This window comes from Eurosta solidaginis, chromosome 5 (genome assembly GCF_040869045.1).
Source record: "Eurosta solidaginis isolate ZX-2024a chromosome 5, ASM4086904v1, whole genome shotgun sequence".
Lineage (NCBI taxonomy): Eukaryota > Metazoa > Arthropoda > Insecta > Diptera > Tephritidae > Eurosta > Eurosta solidaginis.
In genome coordinates this window covers 81099377-81126462 of record NC_090323.1, presented here as the reverse complement: position 1 = coordinate 81126462, position 27086 = coordinate 81099377, and the positions used below count along the sequence as shown (strand labels likewise).

The following is a 27086-nucleotide window of genomic DNA, read 5'->3' as shown; positions in this document are numbered from 1 at the left end:
CCAAAGACGATGGACATTTTGTCATTTCGCTTAGACGGGTTTGATCAGTGGCGGATCCAAGGCAAACAAAAGAAAAACCTTTCTAATATGCATGGAAATTTTCTTAATTTTTGTAAAAATTTACTGCAAATGCTCTTATTCGCAACTTTCTACTAACGTTTGTATCGCTAAACTGTTGAATAAATACCTCCAATATTTAATAATGCAAAATGGCCTTTATTAAAGTACTTCACAATAACACTGATACTTCACAACCAATAGCTTGCTTAAATAAAACTCCTCTACTGTTGCTGCCTTTTTTACTCTGTGATTTCCTCGTTGCATCTTCTAGGCGCTTCCAGAATTTACTTAGTTACTGCTATAAAATTATAACTACAGATGCACGTGTATAGCTTCTCATATGCGCGTGTATTTGTGAGCGACGCTTCCACAATTATAATTGCATACTTTTGGGAGCATCTCAGATAAGATATATGCATGTGTTTGTGCATTGCTGTTGCTTCTCCTCTGCGTGTACGTACATATGTGTAGACATAATGATTGAATTATTGATGTGCATACAAGTCACTGCTTAGCACCGCTTAGAGATGACAGTACCCCTTAGTGTTGCTAATATTCGTAACATTATTATAAAATTTCATATAATAAATTGAACAAAAATATCCTTGCATACTGCAAAAAATCCTCCCAATGTTTACCTTCTGAGAAAGTTTTTTTTTAGCATTTATTTCATACCAGCCTTTACCCGCGGCGTTGACCGCAAGGCGAAAATATATGGGGTATTCACGTTAGCTTGCTTATCAAGTTATCTGCTACAATTTTTTTTTCTCTCAAATGTACTTTATTTTTATAATAGAGTAAAGAAAAGAACAAAATGAGCTGACAACCTGATAGGGTCCCCAAATGATCTCGAAATTATCCACAAAAAGCCACAAAATGACCCCGAGGGTATCGCGGATGAATCCCGAAAACCATCCAGAAATGCTCCCCGAAGGGTCTCCAAAAGGTCCCGGAATAGTCCCAAAAAAGTCCCGAAATGACAACGACGCGATTCTAGACTGATCCAGAGAACCACAGAGAAATGATCTCTGAAGGGTACCCAAATGATCCCAAAAGAGTCCCGAAAAAGTTCCGAAATGACCCTGACGGGAGGGTCCCCAAATGATCCCGAAAACGTACCGAAATAACTCTGGCGGGATCCAGGACGGATCCCGAAAATCATCCAGAAATGATGTCGGAAAGGTCCCTAAATGATCCGGTAATAGTGCCGAAAAAGTACCGAAATGACCCTGACGGGCGGACGGATGCCGAAAACCATCCAGAAATGATTTCGGAAGGGTCCCCAAATGATCCCGAAAAAGTCCTGAAATTACCCTGACGGCCAAAAAGCCATTTTTCGTATATTTTGGACCATTAAAGGTGTCATACCATAACGCTATCTCGATTACATTGATTTCCATAAGGTAGGTGTGATCAGCTGATTTATCTGGTTATAGCTTTATGGTTATAAGTCACCATTAATTCGCCCTTAACCCGTTGTGCTATCGTTCAATTAATATTCATATTTTTCCTATTTTATTAATTAGTAAAAAGTGAATCGCATCCCTTCGTGGCATGCTGGCTTTGCGATGGGCTTGCTTATATGAAGTGCGCCGGTTTGTCAGCACGAGTGGTTGACGCACTTAACGATACCGATAAGGGAGTACGTTGGGCTTGTTTGAAATGTAGGCCTACCGAAATTGATCTTTTCAAGGTTTTCAAACAGGCACGACATGGATTTTCTGAAAAAGGCAGAGAGATGTCTGCTTTATCCGAGAAGTTTAAGCACTATGAGAGCTAATTTAAGTCTTTCAAACACTCAAATGTAAACATTCCGGATAATAATGGTAGGCCTATCGATGTTTCTCTTTCAGCTCCGACTATGGATGCCGATCCGAAAGGTCCTCCAACTCCAGTTCTTCCACCCACAACTAATGAATTGATAAATCTGTACCCACCGAGTCACTTAGCATTTCAACCATCGACATCGAAGGCTCATTCAGCTGTATCTACCGTACCCTCCACAAAAAGGAACCAGGTTCGCCAAAACCCCTCTGTCCCGATTTAAAAGTCGATTTTCGTATCTAGATTCGAGAGAGAATTTAAAGAAGAGGACCTGAATCGTACATCATAAGTAAACTTAAATCTGAAAACGTGACTATTCGTAAATTTAATTTTAGTTATCCTAGAGACATTTACATTTTGAAACAATTTTGAATAATTCATTTTGGCCACCCGGAGCCTTTGTGCGTGAATTCGAGCATAGACGCAACGTTAATATTCGTAATCTTGCTACCGTTCCTCATAACAATAATGCTGCAAAAAATTAAATATTAAATCTTTCCTTAATATATTTTATAAAAATGTAAGAGGCCTAAACACGAAACTAACTGAACTATACTTGAAATCATTTAACTGTAATTACTATATCATCGCTTTACTGAAACTTGGTTAAAGCCTCATATTTTTAATTCGGAGATTTTTTGCAATGATTACCAAATTTATAGAATTGACCGCATGAACAGAGTTGGAGGTGGAGTTTAGCTCGCGGTACATTCTTCTATACCTTCCGCTGAAGTCAATTTACCTGTTATAGAAGCTACGGAATTTAAGTGCATTAGAATCCAGCTGGGAATAGGTTTTACCTATATTGCAATTTGCTATATCCCACCATCTTCAGATCCCTCGGTGTATATGAATCATATTTCGTTACTGAAAGATATCAATTCAATGTTGAAGCCTATTGACTCGATAATTGTCTTGGGTGACTTTAATCTTCCACACGTATCATGGACTACATCCGACCATGGTATTGTACCGGTTTCTTCAAAATTGTCCAGCATCGACTTTTTAGCCGAAATAACTGAACTTTGCCCAAGACAAATAAATATAGTTTCAAACATGTTCGGGAGGGTACTTGATTTGGTATTTGTTGATGATACATCAAAATCCATTCTTAGGAGGGGTGAACCTCTTACTATACCTGAAGACCCTTACCATCCTTCGCTGGAAATAGTTTACGAATTGAAAGAGAGTTCTCGGAGTTGCACTATCACAGAAAACGACTCTAGTTTTAGATTCGAATTCGCGAAGGCTAATTTTAATAAACTCAACCAAATTTTATCTACAGTAATTTGGCCCAAATACGGTGCAGATATTGACAAAAACTTTTCTGACTTCGATGCCATCATTCACGCTATTCTGGGAAGACATGTACCTAAGCGTAAACGTGTTTCCGCTGAACTAGTCCAAATATGGTACACCAAAGAACTGAAATCTTTAAAAAACAAAAAATCGCGTTCCTTCAAGCTGTACAAGGAGCTGGGTTCACACTCCTACTACTTGAAGTAATCTGTATTGCGTCATAAATATTTTGAATTAAATAAAAAGTGTTACAATACCTATCTCTGTGCGATGAAAAAGAAAATAACTTGCAATCCGAAAGCTTTCTATGATTTTGTGAACTCTAAACGTAGGTTAAAGGGTTTTCTTCTGGTATGAAATACCGTGATGATTTCTCTACCGACGATCAAGATATTGCTAACTCCTTTGCACAATTTTTAAATCTAACTATTCCGCTGAATTAATTTATTTGTCACTAGTGAGTACCCGTATCAACTTAACTCATTTAACGCTCTAGTACCCAAGGCCGCCTATAGACGGCCTAAATTTATTTCACATTTATTCGATTTCCAGGCACCGTTTCGTTTATTTTTAAATTTCTTCTAATTCGGGGAAGTCCGGAAAATAATGCTACTGCGTTTGCAGTATCTTCTTGCTTTTTAATCAGCGGTCACCATCATTTGAAGTTTGAAGATAGTGAAGTTCGGACAAATTAATTATTTCGCAAAAAGTGTATATACGAAAATTAAATAAAAATATTAAAAGTGGTTTCAACTGACAGTAAAAATTATTCTAGTATTTCTGGTGGTATTCGGAATACAAAAATTATATAAAATTAAAACAAGCAGGTTTTTCGCAGCTTTGGTACATCTTTGAAGATAACCCGTTTAGAGGCTCTCTTGGGATAACTCGGAACAAATTAAACCTTTCAGTAAGTTTGAAAAACCCTAAAGTTTTGTTGAAATAGAAATGGATCATAGACAAAATTGTAAGTTATCGTCACTCAATGATAAAGATATTGGAAGATTTCGAAGACCTCTTAGCGGAAGATGATTTTGAAGAAGGGTTACCTATCAACGTTGGAAATGACGAGGTGATCAACAGAGCGGTAAATTTGTTAGATTTTGTGCTAGAGTCAGAAATGTGTCTCAATTCGAATGGAAGTCCTGCGTCGTGCGCACAGGTATTATCCCCCTCTTCTTCGGCTGCCTCAAATATTCCCCGATCACAGTATCGTAAACGCAAAGCATCTGGCGAGCAGGTTTTCATCCAACCTAAAGAAAACACCGTAAACTATGCAGAAGTTTGGAAGGACAATAAAATGGTGCGACTCGCATCGATATATGTTGGCACAAAGCCTTTCTAAAATGAAGCCAATGTTGTAAACCAGGTGTCACGTTTCGTTCGATGAGAAAAAAAAATTGTTGATGTGGATTGCCTGAATGTAATCCAAGAATACAATAGTCACACGGGTGGTGTCGACCTCATTGATGGGATTATTGGTCGCTATAAGATTCCAGTAAAGAACAACAAGCATACAAACCAAGTTTTTGTACACTGGCTTGATATGACCATGATAAACGCCTACATTTTGTTCAGAAGAGTCAACAATATTGACATTCAAGTTAACACGCTGCGGCACCCAACACATTCCATTCCCACACTCTACCTGTACGCGTGCCGCTGTATCAGCATAATTGAAGTCATACCATTTTGCAACCCAACACCCTAATTCAAGGCCAATGATATTTCACCATATACACCTGTGGGAAACCAAGTTCATGATTAGTACCACGTACTAATGTTTACGCAATAAGAACCATAGCAACAGGGCCAGACAGTAGCGTCAGCAAATTATGTTTCACACGATTGTGAAATACTTGCACATCAACAACAATCTTACCAACAGGGCCAGACAGTAGCGTCAGCAAATTATGTTTCACACGATCAACAAGAATCATACCAACAGGGCCAGACAGTAGCGTCAGAAAATTATGTTTCACACAATTGTGAAATACTTGCACATCAACAACAATCATACCAACAGGGCCAGACAGTAGCGTCAGCAAATTATGTTTCACACGATCAACAAGAATCATACCAACAGGGCCAGACAGTAGCGTCAGAAAATTATGTTTCACACCATTGTGAAATACTTGCACATGCCCTCAGTGCATGTCAACCGTGAGAAGCTATGGCCTAAGCCAGCGTACCAAATACTGCGCACCCCAAGGCAGCAGAGCAACAAGTCTATATAAGGAAGCAGCGCGCATCAAAGTGGCAGTTGCATCGTGGACTACTAACCCGCTTGTTCTATTTCAATAAATTACTGTAAATCTAACCTTTCTGAGTTTCATTTCAGGGCAAGTTGGCCCTTTAATTTTTTTTATTGTTCAAGGACCTTCAGTCCTTTACTGGCGCCCGAGCAGGGACCAGTAGTGAAGTGAATTGGAGTGAAGTGGAAAAATTAGCTAAATTAAAGCTATATTTAAAAAAAGAATTGAAAGCCAATAAGTGAAAGAAAAAATTGGCTAAATTAAAGCTATATTTAAAAAAGGAATTAAAAGACAATAAGTGAAAGAAAAATATTAGCTAAATAATGGCTATAAATTAGAGTGAACCATTAAATGCTAATCTTGGTTACGTTAGTAATACTTCTTGTTGTTTCCATATATCTTCTCTTTCGTCTTCCAGGATGGATTCACTCCAGGTTACAGTTACAAATTTGACAGGTGCCGTGAATGCACTTATGGACCAAATAAATGGTCTGGAGAGGCGTGTATCGTGCTTGGACACAATCCCAAGCAGAATCGCTTCGATAGAAGCTGCTACCCCGGTGCGAGAAACGGTAGAAGCTCCTGTTCAACCCCGAGCCCCAGCAACTGAGGCGGAATTAAAGGATATCTCGAGGCTTCCGGAATCCGTCAAAGAGTTACAAATTTTTAATGGTAATCCAACGATGTTTGTGTCGTGGGTGCACGCTGTCGAAAGAATCCTTAAGGACTTCGAGCCAGTGAAGAATAAGCCCATTTATCGGGCAATTTTAAAACACGTTCGCCAAAAGATACGAGGGCCCGCCGATACTGCCCTCGTTTCCTATAGTATTTTTGACACTGACTGGGCCGCCATGAAAGAATGTCCATCACTCCATTATGCGGACAAACGTGACATCTTCACCTTGGAGTACCAACTCTCTCAAAAGGATTCACGGCTTGATGACTTCTTCGGAGCCGTGAATCACCAATTTGCTCTAATAATTAATAAACTTAAAACTGAGAAATATTCTCCGGAAACAGTGCGGGTACTTATAGACACGTACAGGAACCGCGCGCTGGATGTGTTCATGCGCGGATTGAATGGCGATCTCTCGAAGATGCTCCTGGTTCAGCGTCCAAAAACTCTACCCGAGGCATATTCAAGGTGCCTCGAATTACAAAATACAAACTTAAGAAATTACACGGTGCATACTACGCGATTCAATAATCGCTTCATCGCACCAATGAACACCATGCCAGAACGCATGCATGGCCTAGAGCGCAACAAGGCACCTCCGCTACCACCTATGACGACATACCGTCCCCAGGAGCGTCGATATCCCTTTGAAAAACGAGGTGGATACACCGTAACAAAACGAGATCCTCCAACAACCTCTCAGCCACCCATCGAGAAAATGGACGTAGACGAATCTACCCAGTCCCGTACGGTAAATTATATGAATAGACCGAATCCTTTTAAATGAGGTGCAAAGTCAGACAAACTTCCGCGGAAACAGCAAAGGCTGTTCAACATAGAAACAGAAAGCATCAACGACGAAATGAATAACTACCTACAGAAGGCACAAGATGCTCAGGAGGAGAATTTTTTATCCGGCGGCCATCTAGCGTACCTTACATAGAGTACGTACTCCCTGACGGCCGCATCCTAGATTTTCTCATCGACACAGGTGCCAATAAAAATTTCATCAGCCGAACGGTCGTAAAGCAAGGTAATCCGGTCGAAAACCCTTTCTCCGTAAAATCAGCTGGCGGAAATATTCTCATAAAAAAAAATTATTTAAAACTATTTAAAGACATAAGTAATAACTCTGAGACAACCTTCTTTGTGCTCCCAGGATTGCCGTCATTTGACGGGATCATAGGAGACGACACACTTAGGGATATAGGCGCTATAGTTGATAGGAAATCGAACATCCTGAAAGTAAACAAATACAAAATTCCATTGAAAGCTCGCACATCTACGCAAGTGAATTATACGTTGTGTAAAGATCTCCCTCCTGAGACAGAAGGAAAATTGTGTAACCTTATTGATAAATTTAGCGATCTTTTCTTGCCCCTTAACGGGACGGAATTAGTAGACAGTTGCGTATGAGCTGAAATCAATACAACAACCCCCTAACTCATTTATAGCAAAAGCTATCCTTATCCTTCTTGTATGAGGGAAGAGGTCGACCGAAAAGTGTACGATTTGTTAGAAGAAGGAGTTATCCGACCATCCAAGAGCCCATATAACTCTCCTATTTGGGTGGTTCCTAAGAAACCTAAGCCCAATGGTGAGAAACAGTACCGAATGGTGATAGATTACAAAAGGCTTAACGCTGTAACGATCCCTGACACCTACCCTATTCCGGATATAAACGCCACCTTGTGTAGTCTTGGCAACTCTCGCTACTTCACAACTATTGATTTAACTTCTGGGTTCCATCAAATTCATATGAAGGAATCCGACATACCAAAAACTGCTTCCTCAACATCATCATTTGAAGAATGTCGAAATGGTATTTTCTCAATTGCTACGATCCAACCTTGAAGTGAATTTAGAAAACACACATTTCCTGCAGACTGAGGTTGAATTTTTAGGGTACATCATCACTCCCGAAGGAGTTCGTCTCGATCCAAAAAGGTCGAGACCATGAACTCAATTTTGCCACATTGCAATTTGAAGGATCTAAAAAGTTTTTTGGGAATGACCTCCTACTATCGGAAGTTCATTCGGGATTATGCCAAAATAGCTAAGCCATTAACAAACCTATTGCATGAGCAGGAAACAAGGAATTCTAGGCTTAACGCACGTCGTACAGAGCCCCGAAACTTTGAATCCGGGGATGGCCTATTTATAGCCAATAAACAAATAAAAGGCAAACTCGTGCATAGATCCTCTTCCGGTGGTCCGGGAAGCAAGTTCTATCTTGTAGTTGAGAAGGTGTAAAAAGCCCAATCAAGTGGTTCAACTCCACAAAGAGGTCTCTATCGCTTTAGTTGATGTGAAGCCACTAGTGCCATGAGTAGGTCATTTGCAATCATTAACGCTTAAGGCTAAAAGGGATCAACATGAGCCTGCCATCAGCCGAGTAAAAACGCCTATATTCCAATGCAATAAAATTTTTTTGAAAAACATATCTGAGAGCAAATAATGCTTAATGAATTTTAATATTATACACCACTCCTCGTGGCATATACAAAAAGAGAAAAAAAATTCCACAAAGTGGATGTAAAGAACGTATAAGATAACATTGGTCAAGAGGTTAATGAGAAGCTTAAGATCATTAGAATCCGGAGGTACGGATGCGAGCGTTAACGCGCCTGTAGCCGTTGAAGTTATAGTGGTTCAATTCCTTTTTCCTCACTGGTGTGGGATAACTGATTCGGAGGGGTTCAATTCCCCCAAAATGATCTTCTGCTTAATTTCGTGAAGTCATCCGTGCCATGAGTAGGTCGTTTGCAATTATAAACGCTTCCGAACAAAAGGGATCAACGCGGACCTTCCATAGTCAAGTTAACACCTATATTCCAATGCAAATGAAAAAATATGCGTCACAAAATACAAATTGCAAAATAATTGCAAGTATAAGAAACGTCAAAACAAAAAAATAAAAAAAATAAACAAAAAATATAAAAAAAAGGGAATGGAGATTCTCTCTCTCAAACAAAAAAAAAAAGGAAAAATATTGTTTTGCATGAAATTTACTAACAAATTAACAATTCTAAATTTTTCCATAACCAATAACACTAATCGAATTAGAAACTTGCAACTAATATAACCAACTTCTTCACTACTGGGTTCCCAACTAATGGAAATAGAAAAACCTTCTTAACATAATAGACTTCACCAATTTTTACTAATTCACCTTCCACTATGCAAGTCGAATTAGGATAAGTTCCTAGAATATTCTTAAAAAATTTATTGTATGAATGAACGACTGTTTGAAATTTCATAGACTAGCTTAGCAAAATAGACACTAAAATGATACAATTTTTACTAACATTACTATAATTCATAGCATCTGCCTCTGCGCAACCGCGCAATCTTATGATATATTTAAAATAGACTCACCATTGGCTTCTATACGAGATGGGTACGGTTGGATCATCGATGGACAATTTAAGCTCATTCACATAATAGACCTGGAGCGCTATGACTTGGCAACGGCTCAACTGGAGCGTTTATTAATCAACCTCAATGAAACAACAACAACAATGGAGGTACTACTGTTCCAACTATATAGAATTCACATGCACTTAAACGAGCTAAGAGGGCACAACTTTGCGAGATCGAAGCGATCCATTAATTGGATAGGGTCTGCCTGGAAATGGGTAGCTGGGTCACCAGATGCCACCGACTGGGATAAGCTCCTCAGCAACGAGAACTCCCTTAATCAAAATAATAACAGACAATATAAGGTAAATAACGCAATCTTCAAGAAAACTAACGAATTATTGCAGAAGCTAAACACCATTGTGACGATCACAAATGACGTCGTTGAGCGGAGAACCAGGGAAAGGCTCAAACGGGATGTCCAAAACAAAATAACCATTCTGGAGGAAGATATAAACGAGCTGATACGCGCCTGCCAAATGGCCAAGGCTGGCATCGTCAACAGCAATCTTTTAAGCAAGGCAGAAGTTAACCAGCTTGTTGGCGAGATCGACATCCTTCCATACAGTAATGCCATCGGAGCCATCGAGTATAGTAAACCCTCGATCTACACTAACAACACGCTATTGCTGTATGTTTTATCTCAGAAGAAAGATTCAACCATCTTATCACACGAGCTAATATTCAGAGGGGCCATCGGATAGAATTGGCCTACAAAACTATCCTTATAAGCAAACGGGAGACGTATGGCATAAAGGGAGATTGTTTGCACCTATCCTCTGCAATGGTATGCGAAAGGAAATCCTTGGAATTGTTACCGGAGGCCAGTTGTTTGGCACGCCTCCTCAAGGGCGGAGAACCAAGTTGTCCTTACTTAACAAGCAACGCATCCACCATCGAAATAATCAAAGAGAATACCATTTTCCTGGACAATTTCGTTGGCACCATAAGTTCAGGTAAAACCACTGCTAATCTTAACGGATCCTATATTCTACAGGTAGACAATGAGACGGTAGTGATCAACAACCAGACATATTCAAGCATTACAACCTCAGGAGTTCAGGTGCTGCCACCAATCCTAACTAGTGTCACGAACCACACCATGGCTTTAAACCTCTATCTGGTACATGGCATGACAATAGACAATTTGAAAATATTGAAACTCCTTAAGTCTGAGACGAATTGGTTCATGCTATCCGAGGGATCAGGACTACTACTACTTATGATACTAATTTGGTTTATCTGGAGGGAACTCACAGCAAGGATCTACTTACCCGAAATAAAAATCGAGAACCGACTAAGTCCAAGGATCGGGAAACCCCCTTCGCATCTAATCTGCGGGACAAATATATTTAAAGGGGGAGGAGTTAACACGCTGCGGCACCCAACACATTCCATTCCCACACTCTACCTGTACGCGTGCCGCTGTGTCAGCATAATTGCAGTCATACCATTTTGCAACCCAACACCCTAATCCAAGGCCAATGATATTTCACTATATACACCTGTGGGAAACCAAGTTCATGATTAGTACCACGTACTAATGTTTACGCAATAAGAACCATAGCAACAGGGCCAGACAGTACCGTCAGCAAATTATGTTTCACACGATTGTGAAATACTTGCACATCAACAAGAATCATATCAACAGGGCCAGACAGTAGCGTCAGCAAATTATGTTTCACACAATCAACAAGAACCATACCAACAGGGCCAGACAGTAGCGTCAGCAAATTATGTTTCACACGATTGTGAAATACTTGCACATGCCCTCAGTGCATGTCAACCGTGAGAAGCTAGGGCCTAAGCCAGCGTACCAAATACTGCGCACCCCAAGGCAGCAGAGCAACAAGTCTATATAAGGAAGCAGCGCGCATGAAAGTGGCAGTTGCATCGTGGACTACTAACCCGCTTGTTCTATTTCAATAAATTACTGTAAATCTAACCTTTCTGTGTTTCATTTCAGGGCAAATTGGCCTTTAATTTTTTTATTGTTCAAGGACCTTCAGTCCTTTACTTTCATGCTAGGCAGTACCAACTGCTAAACTTCCGAGCAGAGATCGCATTCGTACTCTGCACACAGCAGACCCAGAGCTCCTGGGCATCCACGTCAAACTGTTCAAAAGAAGTGTACAGGAAAAAAGCTTACTTACCTCCTGCAGACGTTCGCTATGACGGAGTCGAACATTTTCCATCGTTTTTAACACGCACGGGTAAAAAAACTTGTAAATTTCCTGTCTGCAGCTCCGAAACTCAAATTGAATGCCGAAAGTGTAATCTGAATATATGTTTTTCCCAGCAAAAGTACTGCTTTTACAATTTGCACCATAAATAATTTGAACTAACTACCTATTTATGCTCAAAAATATGACTTTCTTGAGTAAAGTTTTCTTTATAAGTATAAATAATAATAATAAGAAATTGTTGTAATAGAGATTTGTATACGCAGTTTCAGAGTAAGATGGCGACTAACTTTATTCAGTATAATACGAACAGAGGTATAATGAAATAGTATGAAAAGAAAACTGATAATTAGAGTTGCCAGATTTATATTATTTAACAATACTTCCCTTTAATAGAACATCTGGCAACATTGTAAATATGTATAAGTAAAAATTTACGACCATTAATTCAAATCCAAAATGTTTACATTGCAAAAACTATGTTAAGTAATACATATGTAAGTTTACTGTAAACCTATTCCGACATTAATAAATTCATTCTTAACAGCTGGTATAGCTTTCGTTAAACCATCTGCCAACATCTCGCTTGTAAAAATGTACTCTAGCTTTAACGACTTATCTTCCAGCCTTTCTTGTATGAATTTCACCTTTATATCGACATGTTTAGTACGTGGAGAAAAATTGTTGTTACGAACAATATGAATTGCGCTTTTGTTATCGCAATACAATGTTGTTGTTTTTGCATCGCGAGGAATAAGCTCAGATTCCAATCGGTTCAACCAAATCGTTTCTTGCATTGCACCCACTATTGACATAAGTTCTGCTTCTGTTGATGACAATGCAACGGTTCGCTGTCTATGCGTTGACCAAGATATAGCACCACCCTGCATAACGAACATGTAACCAGAAGTTGATCGACGCTGATCAAGATCGCCTGCCCAGTCAGCATCGCAAAATCCAACTAGACCTTCAGCAGATTTTTTGTACACGATGCCTTTGTTTATAGTTCCCTTCAAATATCGCATCACACGCTTCACTGCAAGCCAATGAGCTTTGCCGGGATTTTGTGGAAACCGACTCAGTAAATTGACCGCGAAGCTGATATCAGGTCGGGTGTTCTGTGCTGCGTACAACAGACAACCAATAGCCTCCATATATGGAATATTTTCCATCTCTTTCTTTGCTTCTTCAGTTTGTGGACACATTTCAATAGTTAGCTTCTGTGACAAATCAAGTGGCGTAGCAACGGCATTACAGTCATCCATTCCAAAACGTTTGAGCACACTGCAAATATATTCAGATTGATCAAGTTTTATTAGTTTTTTTACCTCATCTCTTTGAACTCGCATGCCCAATTGTTGACATCTAACAATTCGCTCATATTATCCTCCTCTGAATTGTTAATGTTATAATCTTCCCTTGTATCAATAATATCAATAATCAAATTTGGCTCTGTATGTTTCGTTACGTCACATTAATTTTCTATAAATGTAACATCACGGCTCACAATAAATTTGTAATCAGATTTACGATAAAGCCGGTAAGCTTTTGACACAGCACAATATCCTACAAATATGCACTCATCTGATTTTGCATCAAGTTTTGAACGTTTTTGTTTCGGTATGTGAACCATCGCTGTACAACCAAATATTCGTAAATGCTTTAAATTAGGTTTAACACCTGACCATATTTCTTCTGCACTTCGATTATTACCTCTACATGGAATGCGGTTTACCAAATATGCTGCCGTGTTTGCAGCCTCTGCCCAGAATATATTTCTCAGGCCAGAATCTAATAACATACATCTAACACGTTCAATCAACGTTCGGTTCATACGCTCAGCCACCCCGTTCTGTTCGGGCGTGTAGGGAGCTGTTTTTTGATGAACAATGCCACAATCACGCAAAAAATTTTCAAATGGTTCGTTGCAATATTCAGTGCCATTGTCTGTCCTCAGCACTTTTATTTTACGGCCACACTGTGTCTCTACTTCGCTTTTAAATTCCTTAAATTTAGGAAACACATCTGACTTTCGTACAATCGGTATCGCAAATACCTTTCTTGAAAAATCATCAACAAATACAAGTAAAAATCTTGCACCACTGAACGATTTTGTGCTAATTGGACCAAGCACGTCAGAATGTATGATGTCTAACAAATTTTCTGCACGCGTACCAGCTGATTTGTTTATATTTCTGGTTTGTTTACCTTTACAGCATATAATACACCCTTTGTCACTTGTGCTGCTGTAATTAACGCCAAGCGTTGAATTCTGCACTCGTTTCATATTTTCCTTGCAAATGTGTGCCAGCCTACGATGCCAAAGCTCAAAGTTATCAACTGTAGTCATTGCTCTCCCAACTTTATTTTTAACGCAATCCAACTTGTATAAATCGTTGTCCGCAAATGCCTTTGCTATTAAATTGCCTTTCACATCGAAAATTTTACATAAATTTTTTTCGAACACCACCTTTTTGTTTTGCTTAGTCATTTGTCGAACTGACAAAAGATTTGCACAAAGACTAGGAACATATTCAACATTTCGAACATTAGTTGGAATTTTCTGTTTGTTGACATTTAACAGTAGGCTAACATCTCCTACGCTGTTAACAGGAACTCGCTCACTGTTAGCTAAAATAACTTCGTTGTGTTCTGCTGCTCGAACTTTTGAAAGCAACTGTTGATCATTCGTCATATGCGACGTTGCGCCTGAGTCGACGTACCATACACACTCGCCACTCTGAGAGTGTAAACACGAATTCGCTAGCAAAGAATTTGAAAACATAGCTGTCTTGCTTTTACTTTCGTTCTCATTTGCTTTTTTCGACTGTATAGATTTACGACACTCTTTACGCATATGGCCTTCCTGACCACAATTAAAACAACGAAACTTTTTACGATTAGAATTTTTGTCATTCTTTTTCGGTTCGAAATTCTTCGAATACAAAGCGTTGTTGGTGGATTCCTTACTACAATCCAATTTGACGTCTTGCAACAACAAATTCTTTACGCTGTCGACGGTTAACTTCGATTTGGAATTTTCCACTGCCATAACAAGAGCTTGATACTCATTAGGCAACCCAGCTAGCAATAAAGATGCAATCAATTCATCACCGGCATTTAAACCTGCACTTTGCAATTTTATTGAAGTCATGACCACTTCATTCACATAATCCTGTATGGTCTGGAACTGTTCGAGTTTTAACTGCACCAGCTTTTTCAAAAGCTCTACCTTGCGAGTTAAACCACTGTCCTCATACGCTGCCATTATTGAATCCCATGCTTCTTTTGCCGTCTGTGCATTTGCTATGTGCGAGAAATTACTCGGCTCCACCATGAGCGTAATCTCCGCCAGCGCCCGTTCGTTTGTGTCACGATCTTTTTCCGATGCATTTTCAGACAAACCTGCTTCGGTGATTTTCCAACAACTTTTCAGCACCAAGTATGACTTTGTATTTCGCCGCCAAACATCAAAATTTTCCCGACCGCGAAGTTTTTCGAAAGGAAAACTGAGTGTGCCCGTCGCCATTTTAATTAAATTAATATATTTAACTTTAATTTTACTCTATGTGGATAGGCCCATAACCTGTTGTAATAGAGATTTGTACACGCAGTTTCAGAGTAAGATGGCGACTAACTTTATTCAGTATAATACGAACAGAGGTATAATGAAATAGTATGAAAAGAAAACTGATAATTAGAGTTGCCAGATTTATATTATTTAACAATAGAAATATTGTTTATTTTGTATTGAATTCTGTTGAAATCTTTTGTTTTTGTTTAATAAACGTACTTTGTACACTGAATTTGAGGAATTTTGATCCAGCGTTTTTTTGGTATTCTTTCACAAAGCCGCCTGGAGGCGGGGTAAGGTTTTAGGTCTTTATAATCCGAAAACGCAAACAATTTCACTTTCTTGATAAAGAAGCTATAATTTTATGGTAATGCCTACCCAAATATATTTGTTTCATTAAAAAATAAAATTTGGGCACTAGAGGGTTAATGCAGTTAATATTCCAGCAATATTTCCAGAAGAGGTTTTTACATATTTAACATCTTTGAAGGGATCTTATAAATACGGTCCGGACCAAATTCCCACATGTGTTCTCAAAAAATGCGCTGAACACATTTATCAGCCCCTAACTGATTCATTCAACATGTCCCTAAAACATGGTGTTTTTCCTGCTGCTTGGAAGGAATCTTTTCCAATACCGCTCCACAAAAACGGCAGTAGGTCATGTGTAGCAAATTATCGAGGAATCGCAAAATTGTCTGCCATCACAAAGGTATTTGAAGCCATTGTTACCAATCAGCTAACAGTTTCCATTTCTACATTGATTGCAGACTCTCAACATGGATTCTGTAAATCTACCATTACCAACCTACTTGAATTCACAACTCGTGTTTCTAATGGATTTAGAGAAAATCTTCACACCGATGTTATTTACACTGATTTTAGTAAAGCATTTGACAAAGTTTCCCACTCCTTGTTTATCCACAAGCTGGATCGACTTGGCTTCCAACCTGGTCTCACCCAGTGGATATCTTCGTATCTCTGCGGTAGAACGCAACAAATAATTTTTAAAATACTTTTTCAGATGTCACTAATGTTTCCTCTGGCGTTCCACAGGGCAGTCATCTCGGTCCAATTCTGTTCTTGCTATTTATTAACGATATCTGTACCATAATAAAATATTCCAAAATTTTAATGTATGCTGATGATGTAAAACTTTTTAGGTCCTATGCGTCTATTGAAGACTGTCCCTTGCTTCAAGCGGATTTAAACCGCTTAGTTGCTTGGTGCTACGCGAATTCAATGCCGCTGAACATCAATAAATGTAAATTCATGCGCCTCTCTCTGAGATCTTGGCCAGCAGCCTCTTACGTAATTAATAATTTTTGTCTTGTATAAGTAAATTATTTTGGGGACTTGGGAGTCACGATGGATGCTAAACCTAGTTTCAACCTTCATATTATGACTACTGTCAATAAGGCCAGAAGTGTTCTATCATTCGTGAAGAGATGGTCTTAAGAATTTAATGACCCTTATGTAACCAAAGCTCTTTTTACCACATTAGTTAGACCGATACTAGAATACGGATCAATAGTCTGGAATCCGCGATATCAAGTTCATGCAGATAGGCTTGAGTCAATACAGAAGCAATTTATATTTCTTTCTCTAAGGAATTTTCATTGGGACTCTGCGTATAATCGTCCACCTTATGGTAGTCGGTTAAAGCTTATCAATCTTCCAACTCTCGCTAGTCGTAGAGAAATTCTAGGCGTATTATTTATAGCTAAACTACTGAATGGACTAATTTCTAGCCCCTTTCTTTTGAACGAAGTAAACTTCAATGTCCCATCACGAGCGTCAAGACTTTACAAACTTCTTCTTTTGAGGCAGTGCAGAACTAATTTCGAATTAGATGAACCTTTTCGGTGTTTGTGTCATGATTTTAACTCTCAATCGAATTCATTTCATTCGAATTCATTTCACTTTTTAGTATTAGGAAAACTGTCCTATCCTATCCTATCTTAACTCGTAACAAAAAAAAAATAAAAAGTATAAAATAAAATCTGTATATGCTAAAAGCGTTAACTTATTTAACAATTTATTATATGTATAATTTTCAACTGTTATGTATATAATACTCAGCTGATGATTTTTATTCTCTAGCTGAGCAGTTTTATATCTCAACGCTTAACAAACCTCCGCCTATCAACAACTCGGCAAAAACAAAATCCGTGCCTCATGCGGATGCGCCCCTCGTGTCGGTTGGGCGGGCTTTGGAGGGTATTAATCCATTGGGTTTATTATTATTATTATTATTATTATTGATGGGGTATTTTTGAAAGACAAACGACAAAAACATCAGAATGAAAAAAGACGCTGAGACTTCAGCCATTCTTATAGACGCCTCCTCATGGATCTAGGGGGTGGAAGGGCGGTATGGCCTAGAAGGTCGCATGAGGTCATAACAAATCATTTCCGAGATTCGGGCTTGGTACTGGAACGTACCGCATCTGCATCCGGCGAAGGACCATCAACATCGATAACAATCCCCAATGCCTTTGGGAAGTGTCCTTATCGCTACAACAACAACAACAACAATAACACCACTTACAAAAGAAACATATTAGTAGGAGTTTTGAGTAATATATTACATTGATGCAAACAACGGCGGCCACCGTGGTGTGATGGTAGCGTGCTCCGCCTACCACACCGTTCGCACCCCGGGCAAAGCAACATCAAAATTTTAGAAATAAGGTTTTTAAATTAGAAGAAGATATTTCTAGGAGGGGTCGCCCCCGGCAGTGTTTGGCAAGCGCTCCGGGTGTATTTCTGAAAAGCTCTCAGTGAAAACTAATCTGACTTGCAGATTCCGTTCGGAGTCGGCATAAAACATGTAGGTCCCGTCCGGCCTATTTGTAGGGAAAATCAAGAGGAGCACGACGCAAATTGGAAGAGAAACTCGGCCTTAGATCTCTTCGGAGGTTATCGCGCCTTACATTTATTTTATTTTTAAACAACGGATATAAAAAGCACTAGTAGATAATTTCGGAAGAAATCATAGAGAAGGAAAGGGAAATAATTAAAGGAAAGTACATCCACTTGGACGACAATGATATATCCTAGAAAGGCAACTTCTAAATTGGTAAACTTTTTTAAAAAATACAGAATCGGCAGAGCGATCAAATAATTGAACAGTTGAGGGCGAAAACTAAAAACTAACACTCGCTCACGGGATCCGTTTAGCAGCCAAAAGAGGTCAAACGCCTAAAATTACTGACTGTATTTCATCCTTCCTTAGCTAACCACACAAGCTGATCAGTGAAAACCACTCCTGTTTCTGTTTGAACACACAAACACTTTCATATATACATATGTACATACACAAACATTCAATTTGACAAAACCTGCTCATTCACCTTCGAACTATAAATATAAGACAAACAACAATAACAGATAAAAACGAAAAATTACACTGATGATAGCGCAACGCTGAAATCGGTTTATCTCCAAACCAAATTTGATAAGGGATATCGGAAATCAACAAAACAAAATGGATTAATTCTGTATATGCCGCACTCAATGTATTTCATTGTTCATGGGTAGCTTTGCTTCTGCCCATTTTCACCTAAATTGGTTTTTAGTATGTCTATAGCAGACCATTATTGTAGGAGCCACTAAAACTTTTTTAATTAGAACGCGTTTTAGCCAGCGACTATGATTAAAGGCCAAATTTTTTAACGTACCTGCTGGATAATCGCATTTCGCGTCCCGGACTATTTTCAATGCTTTACTTAAGTCAGCTTCTTTATCAATGTAAACATGGCAAACTCCTTCGGCATGCCCCAAAACTGGTATATGGACGGATTGTTCTTGAATGGTGCGTACAAGCTCTGATGAACCACGCGGAATTATTAGATCAATATGATCCTCCATCGATAAAAGGTCACTGATTTCTTCACGTGTTGACACCTAAACTCCAAGTAAACCGTTAAAAATGTTTTAGTATAAACAATTTTAGTTTAAAGTCTTACATACGGCAAAAAATCATGGAGGTGGGGATTTTAGTTGCAGTAAAAAATTATTTAATTATTTAATGGTATACTTTTCGAATTACATATAGCAAAAAGTGATGAACGACATACAAGAAAATAGGAAGGTAGGTCAGAGTTTTGTGCATTAGATATTTGCAATAGTAAATATAAGCTGCGGACCGTGAACAACTTTTTTTATTTTTAAAATTTTCTTTGCACACCCTGCTAGACAGAGCTGACGGAAACTCCAACACATTGACAGAATTTTTTACATCATTAATACACTCGCATAAATGTTTCCTTGTATTCCTATGGAAAACCATGGTATGTATGTGTATGCATACACGTATACAAAATATTTACATCAGGTTTGTCATGTTGCTTCTAATAACACTGGTCGACGGCCAAAATTTACCAGAGACGCCGTTATGAAATTCGTATGTAAAACCACCCCCTGATTTCGAAAATCGAGTTCATTTTTGATTCTATGGTGCCGTTTTTGAGACAGAATCGGAAAGACGATAAAACTTTCTATAAATGCATCATACACTGTTTTTTGCTCAACCAGATAGTTTTCGAGATATTAGCTTATCATTTCAGGTTTTTGATTTTTTTTATGAAAAAATATGAAAAAAATTACTATTTACGAGGGCAGCATTCCAAAACCACAACTTTTTTTCCAGATATTTTTTCCTTACATAAAGCTCTGTTTAATTAGAAAAAAGATAAGCTATCACCGAAGAAAATCGATGTAAAACTGCGTAAGTTATAAGCGATCAAATAAAAATAACCAGGCTGCGCAATTTCAACGTATACCTCAAAACGTATGTATCGTATAAAGAAGAGTGAAATATCTAGCTATGCTCTGTTTCTTTTTAGTTAAAAGTTCAATTTATGAATGAAATTACCCATATTTTTAATTTTTTTTAAATTTATTTATGTTTATACTATATTCTAACAATCTTTATCTTAATTTGATTTTACTATGTAGTCGAAATAATTATGTGTTCTACTTTGACGCTTATTAAGTTTGGGATCGGTTTCTCTTATGAGAAACCAGCAGTAATCACCCATCATTGCGACGTCCCAGAATCCTTGATATCGATTCCCAATTAATTTCATTTGCTGATGAAACCTTTCGCCATGTTCGTCACTTTCGTCGCCAAGATTTGCCGGAAAAAAGCTCAAATATCAGTGCAGAAAGTTAATTTTTAAGGACATATTTACACCAGGAAAAAAAAATATTAGTTAGATAAACAAGTTATAGAATTTTGGGAAATTAATTTTAATAGGCCTTTAATATTTACCCATTTTCGCATAATTATTGATTAATTCGTTCACTATCTGCTCGTAGTTAGGGCTTTTCTGTCTACCGAGAAAAAAAGCAACGTCCTTTTCAAAGGATTCCCACGCTGCTGCCTCAACTGATGAGAGTAGTCCTTTGAATTGATTATTGTTGATCAACTTTTTTATTTGTGGTCCAAAAATACCTTCCTTTATCTTGGCTTGAGAAATACCTCGAAAAATTGTTTTCAAATAGTCGAATGCTTCGCCTTCTTTGTCCGAAGCCTTAACAAAGTTTTTAATGAGACCGAGGTTGATGTGTAAGGGTGGAAGTATGATTTTCTCTTTCTTGACAAGAGGGGTATATTTGATGTTATCCACACCAACGGTAAACTCGACTCTTTCCGGCCAATCCTTTCTGACGTAGTGGTCTTTACGAGCTCGGCTATCCCACTTGCAGAGGAAGCAGCAGTGCTTGTTGTATCCACTTTGCAGACCGCATAGCACTGCCACGACTTTGAGATCAGAACATACTTTCCAATCATGCTCTTCATATTTCATAAATTTGAGTAGTTTTTGCATTTCCTCGTAGGTTTCCTTTGTAGTTACTGCATGTGCGATCGGGATAGAAGGCTTTTTGTTACCAATATGAAATAATACAGCCTTCAAATTCAGTATATTGCTGTCTATGAACAACCGCCACTATTTTGAATCATATGTTTGACCAAACTCTTTGAATAAACCGGGAATGTCGTTGCAGTAGCATATACTGTGTTTCTTGGTATAGTGTTTGGAAAATAGTTCGTGACGAGTTCTACAATATATCACCTTAACATCGGATGGTACAAACCTAAATTGTTGCATACGAGAAGTGTGGATCTCGGCCTTTTCGTTGGATAGTTCCAAATCTCTTATCCAATCATTAAGTTGTGCTTGTGACAGAACGTTTCTCTCGTTTCCCATGCGAAATTCAGTACAACTTGATTCCCCGCACTCAGATATTACTGTTGACAATGGAGCTGGATCCGCAACTGCCGTTGAATGTAGTACTGGTAATGTCACTGTAGGTACGCTGGCATTACTCTTCTTGATCTTCCAACGCCAAGTACTTTTGTTTGACAAATATAACACTCTATTCAATGGCAAGTAGGTTCTCTCCGTATCATTGGTGTATCAAATTTTATTTGTTGTCCTGATTCCGACTGAATCAATTCTACTCGACACGATGTACACAAAGTGTCCGGTGTCCATGGTTTTTCAGCATTTTTAGGCTCAATGCCAAAATACTTGGAGTATAAAGTTTTCATATGATCTGAGAACACCCGTCGCCGCCTTATGATATTACTAGCCTTTACCCGCGGCCCCGTCCCCAAGGAGAAATTTAAATATATGGGCTATTCGCCTTAGCCTGCTTATTATCTGTGTAAAATTTTGTTTTCTGTCTAATGCATTTTATTTTTGTAATTGAGTAAAAAAAAGAACTAAATGAGCTGATAACCTGATAGGATCCCGAAATTATCCAGAAAAAGCTACGAAATGACCCCATGCTATCGCGGACGGATCCCGAAAGCCATCCAGAAATGCCCCGAAAGGGTCTCCAAAAGTTCCCCGAATCCAGAAATGATCTCGGAAGGGTCCCCAAATGATCCCAAAATGGTCCCGAAATGACCCTGATGGATTCGGCAAACCATCAAGAAATTATGCCGAAAGGGTCCCAAAATGATCCCGAAATAATACAGAAAAAGTCACGAAACGACCCCTAGAGGATCCCCAAATGATCCCGTATTAGCTCCGAAAAGGTCCCGAAATAACCCCGACGGGATCCCGGACAAATCCCGAAAACCCTCCAGAAATTATGCCGGAACGGATCCAAAATGATTCCGAAAAAGTCCCGCATTGATTCCGACGGGATCCCGAACGGATTCCGAAAATCATCCAGAAGTGATGCCGGAAAGGTCCTCAAATGATCACCTAATAGTCCCGAAATGACCCTTAAGGGGTCATGGACGGATCCCATAAACCATCCAGAAATGATCCCGATATAGTCCCGAAGAAGTCCCGAAATGACCCTGACGGTATCTCGAACGCATCTCTAAATGACACTGACGGGATCCCGGACAGATCCCGAAATCCATCCAGAAATGATCTTGGGAGGGACCCCAAATGATCCCGAAAAAGTCCCGCAATGATTCCGACGGGATCCTGATCGGATACCGAAAACCATCCAGAAGTGATGCCGGAAAGGTCCTGAAATGATCACCTAATACCAAAATGACCCTGACGGCATCCAGGACTGATCCCGAAATCCATCCAGAAATGATCTTGGGGAGGTCCCAAAATGATCCCGAAATAGTCTCGGAAAAGTTCAGAAATTACCCTGACGGGTCCCCGGACGAATCCTGAAAGCCATCTCTAAATGATCCCGAAAAAGTCCCGAAATGATCCTGACGGGACCCCGAAAGGATCCCGAAAACTATCCAGAAATGATACCGGAAAGGTCTTCAAATGATCTCCTAATAGTTCCGAAAAGACCCTGACGGGATCCCGAACGGATCCCGACAACTATCTAGAAATGATGCCGAAAGGGCCCGCAAATGATCCCGTATTAGTCGAGAAAAAGCCCCGAAATGGCCCCGACGGGATGCCGGACGGATTTCAAAAATCATTCAGAAATGATGCCGGAAGGGATACCAAATGATCCCGAAAAAGTCCCGCAATTATTCCGACGGTATCCTGAACGGATACCGAAAACCATCCAGAAGTGATGCCGGAAAGGTCCTCAAATTATCACCTAATAGTCCCAAAATGACCCTGACGGCATCCCGAAATCCATCCAGAAATGATCTTGGGAAGGTCCCAGAATGATCCCGAAATAGTCTCGGAAAAGTCCAGAAATTACCCTGACGGTTTCCCGGACGAATCCTAAAAGCCATCCTTAAATGATCCCGAAAAAGCCCCGAAATGACCCTGACGGGATCCCGAAAGGATTCCGAAAACTATCCAGAAATGATGCCGGAAAGGTCCTCAAATTATCCCCTAATAGTCCCGAAATGACCGTGACGGGATCCCGACAACTATCCAGAAATGATGCCGAAAGGGTCCGCAAATGATCCCGTATTAGTCGAGAAAAAGTCCCGAAATGACCCCGACGGGATCCCGGACGAATCCCAAAAACCATCCAGAAATGATGGCGGTAGGTATCCCAAATGACCTCGTCGGCATCCCGGACGGATACCGAAAATTATCCAGAAATGATGCCGGAAAGGTCCACAAATGATCCCCTAATAGTCCCGAAATTACCCTGATGGGATCCCGGACGGATCCCGAAAACCATCCAGAAATGATGCCGAAAGGGTTCCCAAATGATCCCGTATTAGTCGCGAAAAAGTCCCGAAATTACCCCGACGGCATCCCGGACGGATCCCGAAAACCATCCAGAAATGATGCCGCAAGAGCCCCAAATGATCCCGAAAAAGTCCCGAGATGACCCCGACGGGATCCCGGACGGATCCCGAAAACCATCCAGAAATGATGCCGGAAGAGCCCCAAAATGATCCCGAAAAAGTCCCCGAATGCCCCGACGAGATCCCGGACGGATCCCGAAAACCATCCAGAAATGATGCCGGAAGAGCCCCCAAATGATACCGAAAAAGTCCCCAAAATAACCCCGACGAGATCCCGGACGGATCCCGAAAACCATCCAGAAATTATACCGGAAGAGCCCCCAAATGATCCCGAAAAAGTCCCCAAATGATCCCGACGAGATCCCGGACGGATCCCGAAAACCATCCAGAAATGATGCCAGAAGAGCCCCCAAATGATCCCAAAAAAGTCCCGAAATGACCCCGACGGGATGCCGGACGAATCCCCAGGACCATCCACATATGATGCCTAAAGGGACCCAAAATAACCCCGAAAAAGTCCCGTAATGATCCCGGAAACCATCAAGAATTTATCTCTCGAAGGTACGCAAATGATCCCGAAAGTACCCCGACGGGATCCCGGACGGATCCCGAAAACCATCCAGAAATGATGCCGGAAGGGTCCCCAAATGATCGCGAAATAGTCCCGAAATTATTCCGGAATAGTCCCGAAAATGTCCCAAAATAACCCCGACGGGATACCGGACGGATCCCGAAAACTATACAGAAATGATCCCGGAAGGGTCCCAAAATGATCCCGAAATAGTCCCGAAATTACCCCGGCGTAATCCCGGACCGATCCCGAAAACCATCCAGAAATGATCCCGGAAGGGTCTCGATATGACCCTTACGGGATTACAAATAAGGTGAAGCTAATTATAAAACCATGTTAATAAGGCAGCAGGCGTATTGGAGCGAATAAAAAGTTACATAGAAACATACAGGTAAAGCTAATAAAAGCGTGCTAATAAAAACAATTGAAGGAGGGCGGATGGCGGGAGTAGAGGAGAGGACCACTGATCGTTCCATCAAAATTGTCTAGATCTCGATTTGTATGTACCAGATACCAAAAACTATTGATTTAAATAAAAAAAAATAAATGTAAGGCGCGATAACCTCCGAAGAGATCTAAGGCCGAGCTTCTCTTCCAATTTGCGTCGTGCTCCTCTTGATTTTTCTCTACAAATTGGCCGGACGGGACCTACATGTTTTATGCCGACTCCGAACGGCATCTGCAAGGCAGATGAGTTTTCACTGAGAGCTTTTCATGGCAGAAATACAATCGGAGCGCTTGCCAGACACTGCCGAGGGGCGACCCCGCTTGGAAAAATTTTCTTCTAATTGAAAAATCTTATTTCTAAAATTTTGATGTTACTTTGCCCGGGAGTTGAACCCAGGGCATACGGTGTGATAGGCGGAGCACGCTACCATCACACCACGGTGGCCGCCACTATTGATTTAGGAGAAAATTTATATTGAGTTATAGGTAGGTAGGTTGAACTGGCCGGTCCATGAGGACCTCACATAGACTGATTGAGTCCGTAGTGTTACCAGAAGTTTGTTTTCACGACCAAACTGAAAAACCCTATCAAAAACCAGGACCTATGTTATAAAATAACTCCGTCCTCTTGGCAAATACTAGAAGCTTCCTAGGACTTAAGCCACTTGCTGCTTCTAGATCTGACAGCTGTATCACTCCTAATATCTGGAGTCTTAGCCTGGCAAGTGCAGGGCACGAGCACAGAACGTGCTCGATCGTTTCCTCCTCCAACCCGCACTTCCTACACCTGCTATCACTGACCAAGCCTAATTTAAAGGCATGTGACGCCAGAAGGCAGTGTCCAGTCAGAATACCCGTCATGAGTCTACAGTCCTCTCTTTTTAATGATAGAAGCAACTGTGTTAGTCTAAGGTTGTAAGACCTACACATAATCTTCGACACTTTACAGCCCCGCGCTTGAACCCACGCCTTTTCGCATTCGCTTAATCTCGCCCAATCTAATTGGGACGTCTACGGAGCAAGCTTCAAGGGATGCGCCCTTTTTAGCTAATTCGTCCGCTTTTTCATTCCCATCTATTCCCATATGCCCTGGGACCCAATATAGATGTATGCTTCTCCCCGTCCCGATTCTCTCCAGAGACTGCTTACACTCTAACACGCATTTAGATGCTGTGCTATGCGAGATTATTGCCTTAATTGCTGCTTGACTGTCAATATAAAAGTTAACACGGTTGCAGCTTAAGCTATTCTCTTCCAGGGTTTCTACTGCTTTGGTTACGGCTAATATTTCCGCTTGGCAAACGCTACAGTAATCCGGCAGCCTGTAGGATCTGCTTAATTCCGGATCAGCGCAGTATACCGCAGACCCTACTCCTTCCACTATTTTGGAACCATCGGTGTACACATGTATCGCCTCGTCCGCCATTTGCGCACCCTTGCGCCAACCGTCCACCTCTATTGTGGCCTTAAGATCTCCCTCAAAGTGCAGGTAGGGAATCATGTAGTCTGTTCGTCTTGTGACTGAGGACGCTATACTACTATGGCCATATGGTCGGCGCTCAAGCTGCCCCGAAGCATCGAGCCTGGTTGCGGTCGTTAACGCTTTGTTCTTTGCTACCAGGTCTACAGGTGGAATGTGCAGAATGGCATACAGTGCAGCCGTCAGGGTTGTTTTCAGGGCTCCCGTAATGCAAAGCATCGATAGTCTGCATACCCCCTCTAATTTTTTGAGGTATGTTGTTTTTTGTGTGGCTTTCCACCAAACAAGAACTCCATAGTATAGAATAGGGCTTACAATCCCTGTAAAAACCCAATGAGAAAGAGAGGGCGATAGGCCCCACGTACACCCCAGCATTCTTTTACATGCATAGAGTGCCGTTGAGGCCTTCTTGACCCTCTCCTCCAAGTTGAGCTTCCATGACAGCTTACTGTCTAGGATGATTCCTAGATATTTTGTGCAAGGTTTCTCCTGTAAGGTCACCGCTCCTAACTTAGGCCTGGTCCAATTTGGGACCTTGTACCTCTTTGTAAACAAGACCATATCCGTCTTCTCCGCATTGACTTTCAGCCCGACATTAGATGCCCAGGTATGAATATCCCGAAGCGCCCGATCCATCA

The 27086-nt window shown here is 40.3% G+C and overlaps 1 protein-coding gene across 2 annotated transcripts in view; it reads right to left on the bottom strand.

The window, feature by feature from the left end:
• Nucleotides 1-27086, bottom strand: part of P5CS (Delta[1]-pyrroline-5-carboxylate synthase) — a 958896-nt gene that overhangs the window by 534499 nt on the left and 397311 nt on the right. For both annotated transcript variants that reach the window (XM_067791361.1, XM_067791360.1), the window contains exon 10: nt 18975-19200. In XM_067791361.1, coding sequence (XP_067647462.1) covers nt 18975-19200 — 226 coding nt within the window. The remainder of the gene's footprint in view (nt 1-18974; nt 19201-27086) is intronic.